Source organism: Rhinoderma darwinii, chromosome 5 (assembly GCF_050947455.1).
Source record: "Rhinoderma darwinii isolate aRhiDar2 chromosome 5, aRhiDar2.hap1, whole genome shotgun sequence".
NCBI lineage: Eukaryota > Metazoa > Chordata > Amphibia > Anura > Rhinodermatidae > Rhinoderma > Rhinoderma darwinii.
In genome coordinates this window covers 252,881,832-252,904,546 of record NC_134691.1, presented here as the reverse complement: position 1 = coordinate 252,904,546, position 22,715 = coordinate 252,881,832, and the positions used below count along the sequence as shown (strand labels likewise).

Below are 22,715 nucleotides of genomic sequence, written 5' to 3'. Positions count from 1 at the left end.
TCGGCGGTCATTAAGGGGTTAAAGTAAACAGAAATATTGTATATTTGTATATCTTTAAATAAATATTAAACCTTAAAACCGACAATAAATATCTCCTTCAATTATTAAATATTGAAATCATTGTGACTATTTGATACTGGGGTTGTGGTCTTTTTCTGTGTAGCTGAAGTGTAATCCAGATGTGGATTGCTTGTTAGGGTATGTTCACACGCAGTGACCAAAAACGTCTGAAAATACGGAGCTGTTTTCAGGCGAAAACAGCTCCTGATTTTCAGACGTTTTTCACAGCGTATTTTACGGCCGTTATTGGAGCTGTTTTTCAATGGAGTCAATGAAAAACAGCTCCAAAAACGTCCCAAGAAGTGACATGCACTTCTTTTTCGCGGGCGTCTTTTTACGGGCCGTATTTTGACAGTGACGCGTAAAATGACACCTCATGGGAACAGAACACCGTAAAACCCATTGAAAGCAATGGGCAGATGTTTGTAGGCGTATTATAGGGGAGTTTTTTCAGCCGTAATTTGAGGCGTAAAAATTACATCTGAAAACACCTCGTGTGAACATACCCTTACTCTGACTCTAATAATGGACATTGGAGGGAGCTCTACCATTCCTATTTTGGCGCTGAGTTTGACGTGGAAATAGAGTCAGAATCTGCACCAAGAAACACTCCAAATCGCTGCCCCCCATTGATTTCAGTGGGAGATAGCAGTGATGTTTTAACTGGGCGGCTTTTGGGCGCTCGCAGAAAAGAAAAAGCGGTATGCAATTTTTTCGAGCGGTTTCCGCTTCTGAACTCCCATTGAAATCAATGGGAGGCAGAAAAATCATACGGCGCTCGTTTGGAGCATTAGCTTGAACGGCTTAAAAACACGCAGACAAAAAAACGCTGCAAAAACCACATAATAGAAAGTGTCAAACAACGCTGGCAATTCAAAATCTGCGGGAATTTTGAGGCACTTTTTTTCTGCCTGTCAAAAAACTCAGTGTGAACTAGACTAAAACTGAGAGCAGTAATCCAGCAGCCTTACACAATATTGCGCACAGGGGAAACAGCTGTAAATATCCACGTTCAGTATGTTCTCTCTAAACTGTGCACTCTGGAAATGATAGAGTTAAAAATTGCCCATTCTGCAGACAGGTACATGTGTTACTGGGCTGGTAGAACATTGCTTTAACATTTTCCTTTCCAGAGCGCACGGAACACTAGAACACGCTGAACGTAGCTACGGCTGTTCATGTGCCTTGTACAGATTCGCACTGTGGTGGGGCTGCCAACATATTCTTGCTGCTGTGTTTTCCCTCCTTCCCACTTTATCCCTCCCCGCCTAGCTGTGGTGGGAGTGTCCACACAGAGGTTGAACACTGAGTGGGAGCTGGAATGCCCGGGAGGAGAGGGGTGGTGCCACACGTGTGTGTCTCCCCCCGCTCTGAGCTGTGGATTCACTCTCCTCTCTGTCTTCTCCAACTTATGCCACTCCCTCCTGTATCTCCTCTTCTGGATTCATTTATTAAGGAGATGGAGGGGGGAAAATAAATGAAGCGGGATAAAATGTCCTAAATCTCACAAACTAATAGTGTGAAGTCCCATTAAGAAAACCTTGGTCAGACCAGTGCACCCCCTTGAAAGTCTGTAGACTGTGTGAACATTACAACTGCTGGACAAGTTGAGAGAGAAGCAACATCTGTAGAACTTGGGACACCAGGAGGAGGAGGAGGAGGGAAAGAATAAGAGGAGGACGGGGAGGAAAGAGGAAAATGCCAGTGTGAGAACGAGGAGTCCTACAGAGAAACTTTCAGACACCACATGTGAGTATGTGATTCTCTGCCCTTATATATATATATATACTGAATGCTATACAGCAGCTTGGATTGTGAATGTTAGTGCATTAGCCAGTGTTGTCTGCAAGGAGGGAGTCAGAGGAAGGATCACATTACAAGATCCCTGAGACTGATGCAAAGAAGAATGAGAAAGCCAAGTGCTCAGTAAGTGGCTGCAGGCAGAGCTGCCAGGGGGCACCTCACTAGTTTCTTCTTGACACTGGGGGCTTGTGCAGTCCATGCAGGGTGGAGGGAAGCTTGGCTGGAAGGTAGGAGTCTGCCACAAGTGGGACTGTGTGTGTGTCTTTGTTTTATAAGGAAGGAAAGGAGGGGAGAGATTTGGGATTGTTGTAGAAAGGGAAAGAGAGTGAAGAACTTTACTGCAAGAGGTTGCTAAGATTCACTTTGTATTGGAAGTGTTTAAGAAGTTGTAGAATTGTTCCTGGAGAATCTGGCTGCGTGCTGGACCCTGCTCTAAACTTTAAGGAGCGCAGGAGCTAGGACAAATCCTCTAAAAGTTCTGCGAATATCATTCTAACCTATGTATGTAGATATTTCTGGAGGATCTCAGAGCTGGAGATGTCAGAGAAAGTAGCAAGACATGGGGGCAGACATTTTTCTGGACTTCCTGTTTGTCATCCCATTGATGAACACTAATCTACCCAAATTGCTGATAACAGCGTGTAATAGCTTGTATTTGACTGTAAGCTAATATACATAAAATAGAGTTTATCATTAGTGGTAATAGTTGGGCATGTTCGTACAAAGTCTGTGAAATAAATATATCCATGTGGGGTTCACTGAAGTAAATGACTATGCAATGTTCACATATCTTGGCATCATTGAGCTGATGTTGATAAAGAAATAAGTGCATTGTCTTGCTGGCATAAGTTACTTATGATATGTATATTATACCATATTATATGATAGTGCTTTAGGCGCCAAGATATCATTTTGAAGAACATTGTATAGTTCCTCACCCCCTCCCCTTTTTCTTTGGACAGAGTTGAGCTTAACTTCCACCGTGCATTTCTTGGCTGGTGCTCAAATTGTCCCGAGTCCTAAAGTCGAGCTTCATGCCAGCCTTATGCTGGCTGAAACTTTGTATCTTTAACACAGTGCTCTCACATCTGGACGCAGAGGGAGGGAGCGCACATGCACCGCTGCCCTAGCTGAGGGCTCTCAGTTCTTAGTATAATATTAGTTGAGATTCCAGCTGCAGAGTTGATGTGATTGAAAGCGAACACAAAGAACTTTGAAACTTAAGTTATGAGTTCTAGCATTACAGATCAGAACTGCGTTAAGTCATCCAGGAGAATGTATGTGGTTTTTAGATATGAAAAACACCAGGCTAATATATATATATATATATATATATATATATATATATATATATATATATATATATATATATACATATTAGGTTAAAACCTTTTAGAATAGATTGAAATCTTGAGATCTCGTCATGTGCGGTTTACCAAAGTAGATTCTGGTGTATAGAATTATTTTATTTTCCACTGCAATGTATGTATATTTTCAAATGTCGGTCAAAAAGTTGTGGTTTTATAAATCCGATCAATATTTTCAAACTTGGTACAATAACATGTCTCATTCAGAATATTTTAACTCTGTGGCTAGAGGGCCAGGCTCTGTGCAGAAGGGGCAAACAAGGACTCTGGTTGAAGTGAATCATGCCAGACACTCACTTTCTCCAAGACCAGAGAGAAAGGGAAGAGTAAGAGGTAAAGTAAATACACAGAACACCACAAACCAGACTGGATTAACTGATCTACACCTTTTAAATAAATAGCTCTGAGAGACAGAAAGGGAGTCGAGCGGATGCTGAGGTTTTGGTGGCATATGTACTTACTTTGTTTACTAACATGCTCTTTTCAGACTCAAGTGGATAACAAATGCAGTTCAATGTGGAGCAAATAAAAGTTCACACAAGAGGCATGAAGTTTAGCAGCCTTTGTCAGAGGAAGATCAGCATTATTGGGAGAGTTTGGGATTAGGGAATCCAGACCAGATAAATAATTGAGTCATAGTATTTACAAAGGGGAACATTTATCTCTTACATATATATATATATATATATATATATATATATATATATATATATATATATATATATATATATAAAACTTTGTTTTTCAACCTTAGGAATCACAGTTCTGCATCAATCCCAAATATGACTAATGTTGTGTGTGTGAAATAGTAGCCTATGAGAAAAACAATATTTCTACCATTTAGGGTGGCCACATAGTAACAGTAATTTGGTACAAAATATCAATTAGAATCTTTCCTACTTCTTCTATTGTATAAAAAGTTTGCTATAGATTACAGCATATGTAACTAGACACTTTATTATAGGATACAAGAAAATTCTTGGAAAATGCTATTCTTGCATTTGTGTCCTACTATAAGTGCCTAAAAGGGTTATTAAAGTGGACAAAAGTCTTTTATTTTTTTTAATCTTTTCATCATTTATCTATTCCTTTTCTATAGTCAATCTCGAAATTGGAAATCTATTTGTGTTCCAAATTTCTTGTTTTTGTTTGCATATTTGGACATTAAGGGTGTAAAAAAAAATAAAAATTACGAATCCATAATATTCGTATCCAGATTCATCATAACATAATTGCTTTATAATTTAGGAAGGTGCCGCGCAGAGTGATTCTGTAATGATTTCATTTAGGTGCTTTATTAAAAATTAACAGTGGCCTTGCAGTTTTTAAATTAGCATTGTCACGATTATTTTGATGGAAAAGATAGGCATACTAAAAACCCTCTAAGTATTTCTGAATTCCTAGTATATTACATAATAGGGCATAAAGCTAGTTTTGGTAAAGATATACGTAAAATCTGTATTTCTTTAAGACAAATATGAGATTGTTCATTTTATTTCTTTTACTATAAAATAACTAATTTTTAGGGTATGAAAGCCTTAAGAGAAATTACTCTATTTTATAATAAGGCCTCTAACTATAGGACACTGCAATCTGTAATCCTTTTTTTGTGTTGAATTTATTGCTGTGTTCCATACAGTTGCATTTTAGGTTGTATTTTTAAAATATAACCCCATAAAACATTAAAACCCATGATACTCACAATTTAGCATTTTTTTTTTTATATATACATAAAAGTGTAACCAAAGTTACTTATTTCAGGGTACATAATACATTTCAATTACACACCAGTCACATAAGAGGCTGTAGATACTAAACTAATAGCAAGCAGGGCACAATGTAATGCTATTAAAGGAACGTATGTGGTCAGTAACTTTCGTGGTCTGGCCTTCTCTAACTTTATTGGCAGGTTGCATGCAAATAAGCGAAGGGTCAAGCAGTAGTGAGTTAGAGAAAGAAAGGCAAAAAAAATAATCTCAACTGTCAACATAGAATAGCTCAGACTGCTGTTCTTTCTTGTATTTTTGCCTTTAAAATTGTGGTATATATATATATATATATATATATATATATATATATATATATATATATATATATAAAAAACAGATTTTAATATGTTATCAATGTCAAATATCTTAGAAGTGTCTTTGAAGAGGACATGTAGCCCTACTAAATTTGGACAAAGTAGAGTGAGAAAATGTTACACACCATGTCATCATACGGAGCGGAGCGAGCACATGAAGAGCTGTCCAGCAGCAAAGGGGTTAAGTGTAGCCATTCTCTAGACTGTCAGCCTCTCCTTTATACTACAGCGTTATATACATGACAGGATGGTTAATCCCAGGCCATGTTTAAAACAGACTAAGTAATGTGTTGCAGGGACTTGCAGTACAGTAGGGTTTAACTAGTTTGCATGTTGAAAGTAAAGGGAAACTTCAATGTTTTTGGAACCCCTGCAGCACTAAAAAGGTTAATCAGGCACTGAGGTCCTCCCCTGCTGTCAGGGCTCACAAGACATCACCCAAGAGTCTTAATACTTCCTCATGCCCATTAAGGCTCTGAAAATCTGAAAGAAAACAACACAACAATGCCCTTTGCCCTTCATGCATGAGAATTAGCTTGCTGTGCTTTAAATCTGTAAACAATGGACATAGGGGGGCATAAACCAACAGGGTGCCCAATATAAACTTTCTCAATACTTCCAACAGTCTTATCATCTCCACTTTCTCCAGGTATTTGAGTGGGTCTAAGAAAAAAAAAAAAGTGTTATATAGCCAGGCAAGGACTTTCAATGAAATTTCACACTTTGATGATCCCCCCCTTTCTTCTTTTCTTGCGTCTAACTTTGATATATTGACAGCAAAAGGAGATCGCAAAGCTTTTATATAGCCTGAGCGGCAATGCTAAGCAGCAGTCAAATGTCTCCATGCATTTGTGTTTAAGTGCAGAAGAAATAGCATGTCTGTGGGCAGTTGAGGTTCTTATCAACTCCCTAATCCCAAGTCCCTGAAACCTTGAGGGCATGCCTTAGATCTCAGTGAAATCATTGTAGACTTGCACAGTTTGCAGATTAAATATGCTATGTGTTCCTGGCCCCAACAACAGTTTTATGAGCCCACTAAGCTTCTGACTTTAAGATCCCTTTCTGAGGCTGCTATAGGCAGTGATGTCTGCAATAAGTGGCCTCTGTTCATTTCAAGAAGCTTTGAATAGATCACTTCTGACAGAGAGGGACCTGACAAAGTAGAAGTTTTCAAATTGGATGTCTTATTATGCAAAGGCAAACATAAAACACAAAGTCATGATGGATTTGATGCCTCTATTATAAGTTTGTAGAGGAACGCTTCAGCTCCATGTGCTCTTGTTCAGCGACGATTACTGTTACTGTCAGATTAAAAATTAAAGGACCCCAAGAGCAGATGTCACAACTCAGTACATAGTACAGGGCGTCAGAACAGGGTACCGGTAATGTCTAAAAACTTCAGGTTACTTTTGGATTGTACAGTATACTGATAATAAAACTTTAGTCATAATACGAGTTTATGCACTGAAGGTACACTTTTTAATTTTGGAACAGGAAGAAATTATCTCGGAGAAGAGGAAATTAAACTTTCTAATAGTTGTAAAATTTAATTTATTCAAAATTTCAATATTTGGATCACACTAGCAAAAGTGCCATGACAGCTATACCAGAAACATCTCCAGACCCTTATAATGGTATCCCACAGGCTTCCCGTTTTTTATATGGTGCTGCAGACTACGGTATTCGTACTGTCAAAAATACTGGAAGCCCCGATATAAGGCACATAATGCAAGTGTGAAGAAAGCTGAATTTGGCTGTATACTGCTGTTCATTGCTGATGCTCAGTCAGCTTAGTATTACTTCTTATATTATACACTACAGTTTGATAAAAGAAGAGGGTTGCCTGGTTAAAGCTAATGCATTTAGATAGAAAATCGACATGTTTGTTCATTCAGCTTTTTGCCCTCCTTTGCCTTTTCATTGGAGTATCATTGGAAGGCATTGTATAGACAGATTAAAGTTAGTAAGTTAATCACATTCAGTAGGACTGCTCCAGGTCAGTGTATTAAAGGGGATCCCGATATTTCGAATGTCAAATGCTAAATAAGCATTCCCTGAATAGTATAAAACATTCAGTTTTACATGGCTGACAATATAATCATTGTAATTCCCTCATTAATTTTTTAGCATTGTATGAATATGTGAATTCATCTTATGTGTACATTTTGATGTCATCTACTAGTAAGCGGCATCGGCAGAACTTACTGCTGTATATGCCCACATACAACTATATACAGATATACAAAATAGCTCTCTTAGCATTAATCATTCTTAGTTAGTGCGACTAAGTTGATTTACTCCTATCCCTTTAAAAAAAGAGCGGAAGCCCCTTAATGACCCTCAAGTAAATTATCTTAGTAAATCTACCCCCTTGTCTACTCGCAGGATAATCATGCTGGTGCTTGACATGGCAGCCCCATCTCTTATAAATGTGGTGTGAGTCCATTAATTAGAAGCGAGAAAAAAAGTCATATCCTATTTCTAAACAATAACATGTGTCAGCTCATTACCCACGAGACCGAGACCAATATTGTGCTCAAAGGTTGTTTAATGAATGGAAATGTGAAAGTCCATTTGTCAAGGTAGTGCAAGGTTCCTGTTAGTTTTCAACCCCCAAATTCATTGTCTGAACGGCCTAGTCATTAGTCATCTCTGTTATTAGTACTGCCCTCGGGCAGTCCAGCCCTGCACTACTTCACACCAGCATGACTATGAAAGCGTACTGTACCGACTTGTAGAATTACTGCTGTTATTTCCGCCTTACTGGGTCCTAGGTAATTCCCCTCCCCATCTTATCGCTCAACTTAATCCTTCTTTTCTGTTTAGCTGCTCCCTGTGACTTTAAGAGCCCTTTCATCTGTATCCCATGAACCAAGTCAGGTATTGCGCTAATATTATTAAACCACCTTAAAAATAAGTGATGATGTTTCATGCAATGTGAATGACTATTTGATCACGAATACGCAATGCACCTTGACTAGTGTTCAGTTCAATGTCTGTCCTAGAATAGGCGCCGTAGGAATTAACCTAAAGTGAACAGCTATGGAATTACTGAACTTTTTCTACCATGTAAAATGTGTTCCTGTGTCTTATGTAATGTGTCCTGCATTTCAAGAAACAGACAATTTTTTATCTTGTGGATTATATCCTTGTTTGGGTCCTCTGGGCCTTTTGTTTTTAAGTGAAGTGCTACAAGGAGTGTAGGTAACGTATAAAACATATGGCTTGAGACATTTGACAGTTTTCAACCACAAATGTTTAGAAATGTCGTTCTTTGGATAAGAGCGTACAGCTGGCGGATACTTAGTGCACTGAAAGTGTGAACTGCCATTTACCTATACTTTACAGTCTGGACATGTGGGATGTCATTTCCATTTTCTGCTAATAGTCCTGATAGTTGTACATCTAACATTTCATGGCTGATTTGATTTTTAGTTTAAACTTTTTGCTATGAGAGTAATTAAAGTAATATACAAAAGACCTATTTAAATGGGTTTTATACTTTACTAAACATTGGATGTTTGAACTGACTATAAGTGCAAAGACGGAAATTATACTGTAGATTTTAGACGCCAATTAAACCAACCCAGGAACAAATTTATCCGAGTGGCCCTGCATTAGATACAGCCATAGACATTAGTAGAAAACAATCCAGAAATTTAAAGGGTGTTGTTTAAAATGTAAAAAAGTTATAAAAGGGGTCCACTATTTTCTTAGAAACAGTGCCACTCTTGTTCATTGGCTGTGTCTGGTATTGCACCTCAGCCTTCACTTGAATGGAACCGAGTAGCAAATGTCTAGGCTGATTGGCTCCTGGGATTTTTCTAGCTTTGCTATAGGTGTATTTTAGATATCAGATTTTAAAGTCACAATGGACTGCAATGCGACATCAGTTACTCCCTGTGGGGAAAAAAGTTGCTTTGACATGTGTAGTCCTGGCCTTAATGGTCTCTAACATAGTGCAGTAATCGTCAGAACAATCGTAAGATTGAACAAACATTCCCAATCATTGTCCAATATAAACATGTGCAGCGGGGGGAACGATCAGCGATAATTCAGTCGTTTGTCGTTGATCGCATCATTTATGCTGACCTAAAAATTATCGTTTGTCAGAAGTACATCCACTCGCGTGTTGTTTTTTTAAATCGAAACAGCATTAGGAAAAAAGACAAGCGATCGGACGAACTATAGCAGTTACGAGAGCAAAACCCGATTATTGTAACATATATATGCAAGTTATGCAAAAGTTAATGAGTTGCTAATAACTGTGATCACCGCTCATTTTAGCAAACGATCCTACCATGTTAAAGGACCCTGGGAGTCTATTTATTATTGAAATCACATTTTTTTTTACCGAAATACGTTTTAAGAAGATTTTTCAATGTTTCCCAATTGTACAGAGTTGTACAGGTGTGTATTGATGTGTATACGTTAGTATGTACAAGTTTACAGACTTAAATTTTTTTTTATAAGAGACGTATGAAATGTTAGCAACGTAGTTTGAAGATATATATATATATATATATATATATATATATATATATATATATATATATATATATATGATATGTTGTTCTATTACATGCCTTACTCTGTGCTTTTCATTCCATGTAGGCTTACTCACTGGCCTGATTCTTGAGCCAAATTCTACTACTTCCTAAGGACAAGCCCTTGGAAACAATACTGTTTAAATTTTAATGTTTTGTTCCAAGATAATGTCACATCATTGTATAGGGCAGTGTTGACTTATGTAAAGATGGAGGATGATTTATTGATTGTGGAATGTGAAGCTCGTACACATCTTAGATAAAATATTGTCTTATTTGTATATACAATATATAGTGTGTGACAAGTTATGTGTAGCATTCACCTTCTCTGCCTGCCTACAAAGCCTGGCCAGCAGCTGGTTAATATTCTGCCATAGATGTGTGCTTAAGATAGAAAAGAGGGATCTTATTCGTTAGCAAAGTGGACTTATCAACCTACTATTATAACGGCAAGACACAGTAGTGCAAGTGAGGGATGATCTGTGAGATGGTTGCAGCTGAGTGTAATAATATTAGAAGTTATGGCTACTGGATTTCCGGGGATAGGTTGTTGATCCAGGGATTTATTGTGATTGCCAAATTTGGAGTCGGGAAGGATTTTTTCCCCCTAAGATGAGAAAAATTGGCTTGTGCTTCGTGAAGTTTTTTGCCTTCCTCTGGATCAACATTACAGAATAATAGGCTGAACTGGATAGATTCATGTCTATTTTCAGGCTCACGAATAATGTTACAATGAGGAGCAGAGTGATAACCTACTTCTCACATACACAAAGAATGGGGAGCAGCACTGTTAAAGTAATATGTAGGGATCACCTAAGGGATTGAACCTGATTTATTTCGCTACTCTAATCTATATTTTCTGGTTACATAACAGCCATGTAACATGACATTGTGTTGGTTGATGCCTCGATTTTGTCAGGCTCAGAGCAAAGATGCGTTATTATGCGGATTGTTAATATCTTGTAACCTCATTCCTGACTCTGATCTAGTAATAGACATTTATGGTATTTTTTACCACTGGGATTCATATAACATAATCCTACTCTGTTCTGTGGCCAGCAGATCTTGTCTCATTCGGGTGTTAATTAGATGGATGGTCCAATATTGGTAAGCTAGTGGGTGCTAAAAGGTGGTGAAGAGCCAGTCACGTGATCACTCATTGTTTTACATACAGTGCGTGCCCCTAATTGGCAATTTATGGGACTGTTCAGTGGGTGTAATGGCTTACACTAGCTTACTGTTATATTAGTATCTAATAGATGCCCTGATATAAAGAAATCTGTCTGGTGTCAAGTTGTCTTTAATGAAGGATAAAGCTTCATGTTGGGTAATATATTAGGTATGTCCCACAAACATACACATTCATTTCATTTCATATGAATGCTACAGTGAATGGATAACTACTACCTAGAGGCCTGGTGGGAATTGTATGCTCACTCCTTCCCATTGGGAGTACTTACTTTTTTGTTGATCAGTAGGATTGGTACTAAAGAAGTAGATGGTAAGAGGCTGTAATTATTTTCTACTTGTTCTACTAGCTGACCCGGCCTTCCTTTTATATGAACACAAGCATATGTAAATGTGTGACCTGGTGTGTCGAGTGATGATATTGATTAACATGAATTGATGGATAGATGTATTTCTGAAAATTGCCACTGAGGGACAAATATGGAGCAAAGCTGTTTATTGACAAAATTATTCATCATGGCTAGTCAGATACAATGGCACGTACAAGGCGTTTTTTGTTTTTTTATGCCCTTCACGTGCTGTACAGTATGTATGAAGAGCAGGTTTGTACATGCAAATATGTGTCACTCCATTTATCTAAATTTTGGAAGACTTTTATGTTTTTACCTGTCATAAATAATTTACGTTTATTTTTATTTTTTTGTTATTCAGGAGTTACTGATCTTGTGTTTTAAAATGTTGCTGGGGTTTGTAGTCATATTCAAGATTCCATAAATGGTAATTCTCTAGTATGATTTTATTATTCCAATGTTCCCACTTCAGATAGGAGCAGATAAAAACTCTGTATTGGGGTATTGCTAGTTATGCTGTTCTCTTCACTTCTATGTGGGAATGGAAAGTGCAAACTTATGATCACAGTAGATTAATGGTACTTTTACTTGGCCCGACATGGTCCGTGTAAACGAGCGCTGATCAACGACACAGTTTATTGATCGGCACTCATTTGTTCCTTTCACAAGGAGCTAGTATGTGGACGAGCGCTCATTACTACAATCGCACGTCCCCGTACACTTCTATTATGTCGGCAGCAGGTCTCCCTGTTTACACAGATGAAAGAAGGTACTATGAACACCAATAGGAGTAATTATCAAAGGTGATTTTAATTATTTAGCCATTATCAGTGCAACGTTTCAGTCATATCCTTGACCTTCCTCAGGCTCTGTAGTATGCTGGATCAAGCGAAATGGCGCTTTAGGAATGGCGGCTGTCACAGGGATATGTTCTTCCGACATCGATAATATTTAAGCCATTTAAAGCGATACAACCAGCAGATGAAGGAGCGTTTGCTCATTCATCGGCTGATCGTTGCCCTGTTTACACAGGGCAATTATAGGGAACGACCGTTCAGTTAATGCTCGTTTGCCCTATAATTGGCCGGTGTAAAAGGGCCCTTAGTGGGACTTCCTCTTAAGGGTTAAATTGTTCTTTATGGACAAGATCCATCTGCTCCTTCTACAAGTGCGTACACCTGTCTGTAACTTCACAGCATGACTGATTTCCCCAAATGTTTCAGGCTATATGGGCTTCCATGTTTGTTTTGTTAAGCTGTTACCTTTTTATGTGAGTGTCCAATGTTATTTTGATTTATCTGTTATCTTTATTGCGAAAAGTTGCAACGATCTATTGTAATAGTTAAAGATGGTGTCAAAGTGGATGAGACCCACCTCACAAAAGTGTCTTTTAAAAAAAATTGGCATTATTAAGATACGTTTTAAGGGGCACTGTGGCTGGGGTTATGGGGAACAGTATTGCTGGTGTTATGGCGCACTGTTGTTGATATTATGAGGTTGTTTTGCAAATGTTATGTTTCGCTGGGGTTGGTATACAATATATTATTATGGCTGAAATCATATATACACTATGGCTGATATTATGGGGCACTGTGGCTGGCATTATGACAGCACTATAGTTGGTTTTATAAGCACATTCTACTTGGTATTATGTGGGCATTATGGCTCTGTTCACATTTGTGTCAGAGGCTCTGACGGATACCACCACCAAGTAAATGAGGTCCATTGGAATCCGTCATATGACAGATCTGGCAGAGCGTCATGATTTCTGTTATAAACTGAAGCCACTATGCAAATGCGAACAGAGCCTATGGCTGATATTATATATGCACTATAGCTAGTATTATATGGGAACTGTGGTTGATTTTATACTGTATATGGACTGTAGCTGATATATATTAGCAATATTTGCTGATACAATGATTTACTTCTTCCAATTTCTTTTTTATTTTCAAAACTTCTGGTAATATTACTATGTGAAATTTTATGTAAGTAAAGCTTATTTAATGTGTATGGAAAATTTCCTTGAAATATGCTTTATGCTTCAGTTTCCCACCATTTCCAAGAACTTGATATCAGTGATTTAAATCATTCCTGTTTACATCCAAAGGCTGAAAACCTGTTTCCATACACTGACCGTAAGCAGAGTTGTTGAAAATGATGAGCACTTGAAACACAAAGTATATTAGAAAGTTGCATAATTTTTCATGAACCAAACATGTTATTTAAGCAATTACACTTCTATGATGTCACAAGATTCATATCTGTGTAAATTATGCAAAGCATAGAACTACTGAAATAAGATTTCATGTTTTTGCAGGAATGTTTATAACGATTAGTTAGGCATCCAACGGTAGAAACTGGTACGTGGTTTTAATTACAAAAGCAACAGGTCTGTTTGAAAATGAAGGTTCTTGGGGTTTTACAAGTTCTTGGTTATTGAATTGATAGTTTTGTTGTAGATTTCTATGGTGTTGGAAAATTATGTCAAGTCGTGTATTCGTTTTTATTTTAATGAACAAATTATAAAAGCGTTTGTGTAAGTTATAGACATAGTATCTCTATATTTTAGGCATATTGACTAGCTGGCAATGAGTGTTTGTAGGTCACTTGCTGACTAAGGCTTCGTTCACATCTGTGTCGGGACTCTGTTTTTGGGTTCCGTCAGAACTTTCCATCAGGTGAACCCATGAACGGAAACCATACCTTTCCTTTGCATTACCATTGATTTCAATGGTAATGCCTCCGTTGCAAATAGTTTCAGTTCATAAGGTTTCAGTTTTTTTGGCGGAATCAATAGCGTAGTCGACTGTGCTATTGATTCCGCCCAAAAAATGGAAACCTTACGGAACGGAGACAAACTGAAACCATTTGCAGCAGAAGCATTACCATTGAAATCAATGGTAATGCAAACGGAAGCTATGGTTTCCATTTGCTTTTCCATTCATGGGTTCCCCTAACGGAAAGGTATGACAGAAGCCATGAACGGAAGCCCGATGCAGATGTGAACCCAACCTAACCTAGACATAACAATAATTATTAACCATCTTATCATAAATTACGACTGTTAATAATAATTGCTGTGTTTATTATGCTGGAACAAATTGTGACCATAATAACTTTTTTCATCGGTCGTAAGAAGTATTCAGCTTGATTCAAACTTTTCTCAAATTCTGAATAGTGATAATAGTAATAGTGATGTGAACGAGAAGAAATAATGTGTAATACACAACAAATATTTGAGAACATCATGACCAATTTTCCACATGAAAATTGATTCCCAACATTGCAGGTACCTTTGCACGTATGCATCTTTATAGACATGTCGTGAGAAAAGCCATGACATGCATGTCTTAGACCCTAAATAAACGAAAAGAAAATTAGAGGCCACCAATAATTAGGAAAGAATGTTACAATGGATTGTTCTTTTCTAATTTCTAAGATATTCATTATTATTTTGGTCTTTGCATCCTCTGCTGAGATTATCATATCTAGGGATGTTTGTATCTATTGGTTATATACGGGTTAAAAATTTAAAAATAAACCTTTATTAGGTTAATTAGGTAAGAACTTTACAAACACTAGTACCAGTACAAGGGAAATTGATGTACTTGGTCATTCACTGGATCACTGCAGGATTTAAGGCTGGTTTTCACGGTGAGCTTTCTGCCCATAACATGCGCCAATCGACGATATAACATGTCGATCAACGCTCGCTAACAGGCCCTTTTGCAAGGGACGATGCTTTCTGTACTGGGGCGAACGATCTTTAATGCGATTGTTCGGTCCCCATCAGTCTGCATCATTGTTAGCATCAAATTCCTGCCTACACAGGTAGATGTGCTGCCAACAAGGATGATGTTATTGGCTGCATAAACAATGTGATCAGCCGACGAAAAAGCGTTTCTCGGCTGTCCTGTCCTGTCCTTCTCGTTCGGCGATTATTGGACCATGTAAATGGGCCTTTAGGACTGTTGTTAGCCCTTTGGTGTTTTTTTACATAAAGCTCTGGATGTAAGTCTGGTACTAATGGTAAAGTCAAGAGACAGTCAGCACTGGAGCATAATGAGACGACAGGTACTGATAGCAATGTTTTTCTCATGTACTTTGAGTGTTATAGCAATAGGACTCCTGTACTTGTGCTAATTTGGAGGGGTGGGTGAGGTGTTATTAAAAGCAAAGTAGTGTAATTTTCCTTTGCTTGAGTATTGAGAAACCGGTAACAGTAAGTGTAGGCAATTTGTCTTGGCTTTAGGGAAACTTTGAGACTCATGTATTATGTTTCATCTTTTCCAAGTTTAAATTTTTTATAGATGTCAATTCAATGTTAGATTTCAATGTTAGTGATAACTGAATTCTGTAGAAGATGTTATCATTTAGTAAAGCAAAGCGATTTATGTGCTTTGAATAAAATTGGGTTTATATGGTAACTTACTGTATAATACGAGACCTAGCGTGTAACAGTCTAGGACCATATATTGCCTTAAAATAGTGTTGTAATGTTTTTGTTAGTTCACAAAATGCCTATTGCCCTGATCTGAAGCTTCCATAAATATATTCATCCATTTTTGTCACTGGAGATTATTTTCCACACAATGTACACTACCGTTCAAAAGTTTAGGGTCACTTAGAAATTTCCTTATTTTTGAAAGAAAAGCACAGTTTTTTTTCAATGAAGATAACATTAAATTAATCAGAAATACACTCTATACATTGTTAATGTGCTAAATGACTATTCTAGCTGCAAACGTCTGGTTTTTAATGCAATATCTACATAGGTGTATAGAGGCCCATTTCCAGCAACCATCACTCCAGTGTTCTAATGGTACAAGGCTAATGGATGATTAGAAAACACTTGAAAACCCTTGTGCAATTATGTTAGCACCGCTGTAAACAGTTTTGCTGTTTAGAGGAGCTATAAAACTGACCTTCCTTTGAGCTAGTTGAGAATCTGGAGCATTACATTTGTGGGTTCGATTAAACTCTCAAAATGGCTAGAAAAAGAGAGCTTTCATGTGAAACTCGACAGTCTATTCTTGTTCTTAGAAATGAAGGCTATTCCATGCGAGAAATTGCCAAGAAAATGAAGATTTCCTACAACGGTGTGTACTACTCCCTTCAGAGGACAGCACAAACAGGCTCTAACCAGAGTAGAAAGAGAAGTGGGAGGCCCCGCTGCACAACTGAGCAACCAGACAAGTACATTAGAGTCTCTAGTTTGAGAAATAGATGCCTCACAGGTCCTCAACTGGCAGCTTCATTAAATAGTACCCGCAAAACGCCAGTGTCAACGTCTACAGTGAAGAGGCGACTTCGGGATTCTGGCCTTCAGGGCAGAGTGGCAAAGAAAAAGCCATATCTGAGACTGGCTAATAAAAGGAAAAGATTAATATGGGCAAAAGCACACAGACATTGCACAGAGGAAGATTGGAAAAAAGTGTTATGGACAGACGAATCGAAGTTTGAGGTGTTTGGATCACACAGAAGAACATTTGTGAGACGCAGAACAACTGAAAAGATGCTGTAAGAGTGCCTGACGCCATCTGTCAAGCATGGTGGAGGTAATGTGATGGTCTGGGGTTGCTTTGGTGCTGGTAAAGCGGGAGATTTGTACAAGATAAAAGGGATTTTGAATAAGGAAGGCTATCACTCCATTTTGCAACGCCATGCCATACCCTGTGGACAGCGCTTGATTGGAGCCAATTTCATCCTACAACAGGACAATGACCCAAAGCACACCTCCAAATTATGCAAGAACTATTTAGGGAAGAAGCAGGCAGCTGGTATTCTATCTGTAATGTTGTGGCCAGCGCAGTCACCAGATCTCAACCCCATAGAGCTGTTGTGGGAGCAGCTTGACCGTATGGTATGCAAGAAGTGCCCATCAAGCCAATCCAACTTGTGGGAGGGCCTTCTGGAAGCATGGGGTGAAATTTCTCCCGATTACCTCAGCAAATTAACAGCTAGAATGCCAAAGGTCTGCAATGCTGGAATTGCTGCAAATGGAGCATTCTTTGACGAAAGCAAAGTTTGAAGGAAAAAATTATTATTTCAAATAAAAATCATTATTTCTAACCTTGTCAATGTCTTGACTATATTTTCTAGTCATTTTGCAACTCATTTGATAAATATAAGTGTGAGTTTTCATGGAAAACACAAAATTGTCTGGGTGACCCCAAACTTTTGAACGGTAGTGTAGGTAAAACTACCCCCAGATTAGACTCCTTTGCTGACGGCCAACGTAAATAGGTGTTGTACTAAAGCAGACAGTTTGCAGGGTCAGGTATAGCAAAGGGTTAGCGCGCACGCGTGCACTAGGAAGTGGAAGGGTAAAGCAGCGGCGATGAAGACCACGACCAGCCTGCATAAAATATAGCCGGAGTGGTTCATTAAAGGGGTATTGCTCCTGCTGTGAAGAGGAGCTTGAATGGAGCGAGGAACGAGCATGCGCCCTGGCTCCCATACACAGTCTACGGGACTGACCGTAACAGCAGAGCTATGCAGTTCCATAGACTTTGATGCGGTACTGTGTATGCTTGTTCGTCGCTCTACTCAAAGTTCTTCTCACTTCAGTCTTGCAGTGAGGAGGAATGGGGGCTTGGGACCCCCACACTACTAATCAGTGGGAGTCCCAGCTATGGGAATTAGACACTTATCACCTGTCCACAGGTGTCTATTCTGGGAATACTCCTTTAAACAGGCTGAGTTTGGAGTTCTATGTTATTCCTAAGCATATTCCATAGAGTAAAAGGTTTGTGAAAGCCTGAAGTCTTTAGTATGAGGAAATTTTATTGTGATATGAAACCCATCTTCTCTTTAGGTCTTATCTATTAACATGTGCTCCACATGCAAAACATTTTTACCTACATCTGGGATTCTATTCTTTTTCATTTTCCAAAAGCATAGACAGTAAAGCTTAGTAGCATCATGATTATCTTATTCATCATAAGATCATCATAAGATTTGGTCAAATACTTTTATAAATAGACATCCACAATTATGTCTATGTAGGATTTTAAAAATGTATTGAGAAAATGCCCTTCATACACTTCATAAATATATATGGGATGTCAATTCTAAAGCTGACCCAAAATGACCTCTCCCAGTAAAGAAAATAATGGCCATATCATTTTCAATTTCTTGAAAAAAAACAAAAAAACCCTTATGTAACTGTTGTTGTTAGGGCCCCTTTCTCCTTGCCATACAGTGTAAAAATGCTACTGTTATAAAGTCCATATTTCATATTAGTGTATATTGTCTACACAACACAGTAATGTACTGGACAAATAATGCTGCCATAGAGTGTCTACATCATAGTGTGATATAGTGATGTGACCAGGCACATGTGCTGGAAATAATGAGGGGGGGGGGGGGGGCGTTGACTTTCAGGTAGGATATGGACACCTTTGACAAGGAAAACTTTATTTTTACATATGCTAGGAATTGCCTTGACTTGAAAACAAGTTGCACTAAATGTTATGGTGCAATCTACATTCCTTCATTTATTCTCAGACCACCAGATATGAAGTTTGCAATCTGCTCCTAGTTCAGGCTGTACTCCCTCTTAGTAATACATACTAGATGTGAGGTCTGTATATCCAGAATGCGGCTGCCTTTACGAGGTCCCATACAACCATTGTGTGATCTCCGCTCAACTGTGCCTACACTGATGCTGCCTACCGGTGATCACACCCCATCCAGATTCTGCTGTGGGTTTTATCCTTCCTTTCTACACTGATAAAGGCCTAATGCACATGACCATAATGATTTTTAGTTCCCCAAAATCACGGATCCATTTTCTGTAGTTGCGGTTTTTCGCAAAAACAACTTCACGGATCCACAAAAAAAAGGCAGTCTGGAAGATCCGCAAATACGTCAGTAAAAGGACCTGTCCTGAGTTTTTGCGGCCTGGAATCGCGACCCTCACATGGATCCGTGAACATCACAGTAGTATGCATGGGGCCATATAAATGAATGGGCTTGTTCTCTATCCACAAAATTGCGGATAGCACATGGACAAAAAAACACGGTTGAGTTCATTAGGCCTAAGCCTGTGTGATTCCCCCTGCTGATTCTAGTGAAGCAGCAGCACGGCCAGCTATGTGAAGGAGCTGCACAGATTCTACAGCAACAAAATAGTAGGAAACTTTTGGTGAAGACCATTTAGAAAGTTGCTTAATTTTGTATTTAGGAAGCAAATGAACAATAAAAAAAATCAGTACAAAGATTTTCATAGACTTTTAACCAATGCCTTAAATTGACCCTGCATTCATACAGAAATTTCCTGTAGAAGAAGATGCTGTAAGTATGCATTCATGCATTTGGATTTCAGAATGATTCAGATTTATAGAAATGCTAGTCAAACCCATGACCAAAATGGCATACACTTTTACTTAAATAATTTAGCCTGAAGTCCAGCACCAAGTATTCTTACAAAGTTTACACGTGCCAGGGAGGATCCGACACTATTGTTATCAAAATCAAGTGGTTGCATGTCAAGGGTCCAAAGAATGACAAACCAGCTGTTCCACTGTGATTTATACTTTTTTTCAAATGTATACATTGGAGTTTGCATAAATTCATCTAAGTTTCCTGTATTAGAGGAGCTCATATAGGAAACTATGGATTCATCAGAAATATTATGTTGCTCCTTCATATTGGAATTATTTTTATATCATGTAAACATCTTAAAGAGACTCTGTCACCACATTATAAGTGGCCTATCTCCTATATAAGGAGATCGGCGCTGTAATGTAGGTGACAGTAATGCTTTTTATTTAAAAAAACGATCTTTTTTCACAACGTTAGGAGTGATTTTGGTTTATGCTAATGAGCTTTCTTAATGCCCAAGTGGGCGTACTTTTACTTTCGACCAAGTGGGCGTTGTACAGAGGAGTGCATGACGCTGACCAATCGGCATCATGCACTCCTCTCCATTCATTTACACTGCACTAGCGATATAGCTATATCACTATGTGCAGCTACATACACAAGCCCTAACATTACTACAGTGTCCTGATAATGAATACACATGAAATCCAGCCTGGACGTCATGTGTACTCAGAATCCTGACACTTCTGACTCTTTTTTTGTGAGATTCCGGCAAGTGAAACCAAATCTCGTTTAGCTCCGTGATCTCTCGAGATTTGGTTTCACTTGCCAGAATCTCACAAAAAAAAGAGTCAGAAGTGTCAGGATTCTGAGTACACATAACGTCCAGGCTGGATGGTCATGTGTATTCATTATCAGGACACTGTAGTAATGTTAGGGCTTGTGTATGAGGCTGCACATAGCGATATATCTATATCGCTAGTGCAGTGTAAATTAATGGAGAGGAGTGCATGATGCCGATTGGTCAGCGTCATACACTCCTCTGTACAACGCCTAGTTGGTCGAAAGTAAAAGTCCGCCCACTTGGGCATTAAGAAAGCTCATTAGCATAAACCAAAATCGCTCCTAACGTTGTGAATATAGATCGTTTTTTTAAATAAAAAGCATTACTGTCACCTACATTACAGCGCCCATCTCCTTATGTAGGATAATGTGGTGACAGAGTCTCTTTAAAGCTGAGCATTAGAAAGTCTTGGTGTATCATACATCAGCACTGCCTTATATCTCTGCCCTTATAAAAGGTGACTTTGTGTTGCCACTCTTTAATGTCCAGGGCTGCAAGTAAACACCATTGCTTCACAGAAACTTGGTCTACTTTACTATAATGAAATATTATATTAAACTGGCACAGCATACCGATCATACATCTTGCCAAGGGTATACTGCAGTGGCAGGTTGATAATTGCTTCTACACTGGTTTGGTTTTTAAAGTGTAAAACTTTTTGTACTTTACAGTGCTTTAAACCGGGAGATTGGAAGTTATGAGAAGACAAAATGGAGGCACAGTCTCACAACACTACCATGAGTGAAAAGAAAAAAGTTGAGAAATCCATAGTGAAAACTCATACTAGGACAGACGTGAGTGAGAAGGCAGTCGCTTCTAGTACAACCTCCAATGGTAAGTAGAGAGCACAATGTCTGGCCATACGTCTATGTTTGTGTCATCTATGTCTGTCTATGTGTCTGATGGGAAGTAGTTGTCTGTGACAGAGCTGTTTAGACTCACGTGTGTAATGATAAGAACCAAATTGAATCAGTTATAAATTTTGAGGACAAGACCATTTTCTGCCCTTGACAAATATAATATTTTATTTTTTTACCTCATCCCTTATGAAATAAACATGCATCAGACTGAGATGGAGGAGCAGTTGGGCAGGATAAATGTCAGCCAATAGTTATTTTGTGTTTTTGTCCAGCTTTTTTCTGCAGTGTGTGCTTCGGAGATAGCAGATCTTGTGAATCCACGATTGTAGGCTGTATGCATCAACTCAAGCTTGTACCTGCTGCAACTAAGGAATGCTTTATACCCACGTCACAGCTCTCCTGCTGTAATTACTAATGTAAAATAGCTCTGGAGGCATCATTTTACATAAATCTCACTAAAGCTGACTATACTCATACCTATTGGCTGATATCTATTTCTGAAGCCTCCATCATAAATATGCACACTCATCTTGACCGAGATGAATCAGGAAAACTGAAATCCAATATCCCTGATCCCTCTTTGTTCCGACATCTACAAATGGGGGACAGTCGGCCCCCATACTAATGCGAACATTGGTTAATACCGCCGATATCGGCGGTTTCATCAAATTTAATATGTGTATAGCCAACTTAAAAGAGACCCTACGGCTCCCTCATGGCCTTTTTGAATAGGCCTTAATACTTGAGTGTCACCCGCTAGTTGCAGCTTACGTTACTAACCAGTTGGTAAATATTTTGCCTATAATAGAGTTATAATGTTTGCTCATAGAAGGAGTCTTAAAGCCAATCATTAATGGGTCCGCAGTTGGGAGTCCCCCACAATCATCTGTATTGCAAATTAAAGAGGGAGTGCCCATCAGTGAGCACAATATTGTATTGTTTTCTCTTGGATACTGGCCCTGGTTTATATACATTGCATGAGGTATTGTTAGAAATTACTTAAGGCAATTTATATCGAGAACGGACACCTTAAACTTAGGTACTTTCCTGTTTGTTAATTTACGGTCCTGCTCGGCTGTTTGGCGTCTCAAGCAACCAAGGGCATCCATGACATTTAGTTTCTAATGTGCTGTTGATCCAGATAAAGGATGCATCCCTGGTGGCAGATTGCCTTTAAAGCAATAATCTGACAGAAAAAATATGTACCCCGTGTGTAGAATATAATTATATATTTTTTTAAAAATACAATGCATTACTGAATTTATAGTGAATAAAGTTTATT

General features: G+C 38.4%; 1 protein-coding gene across 4 annotated transcripts in view; it reads left to right on the top strand.

The window, feature by feature from the left end:
* Positions 1-1,479: 1,479 nt before the first annotated feature.
* The window catches only part of GLI3 (GLI family zinc finger 3), a 220,718-nt gene continuing 199,482 nt past the window's right edge, over positions 1,480-22,715 (top strand). For all 4 annotated transcript variants that reach the window (XM_075827044.1, XM_075827041.1, XM_075827040.1 and 1 more), the window contains exons 1-2: positions 1,480-1,809; positions 21,245-21,407. In XM_075827044.1, coding sequence (XP_075683159.1) covers positions 21,284-21,407 — 124 coding nt within the window. In that variant the 5' untranslated portion in view covers positions 1,480-1,809; positions 21,245-21,283. The remainder of the gene's footprint in view (positions 1,810-21,244; positions 21,408-22,715) is intronic.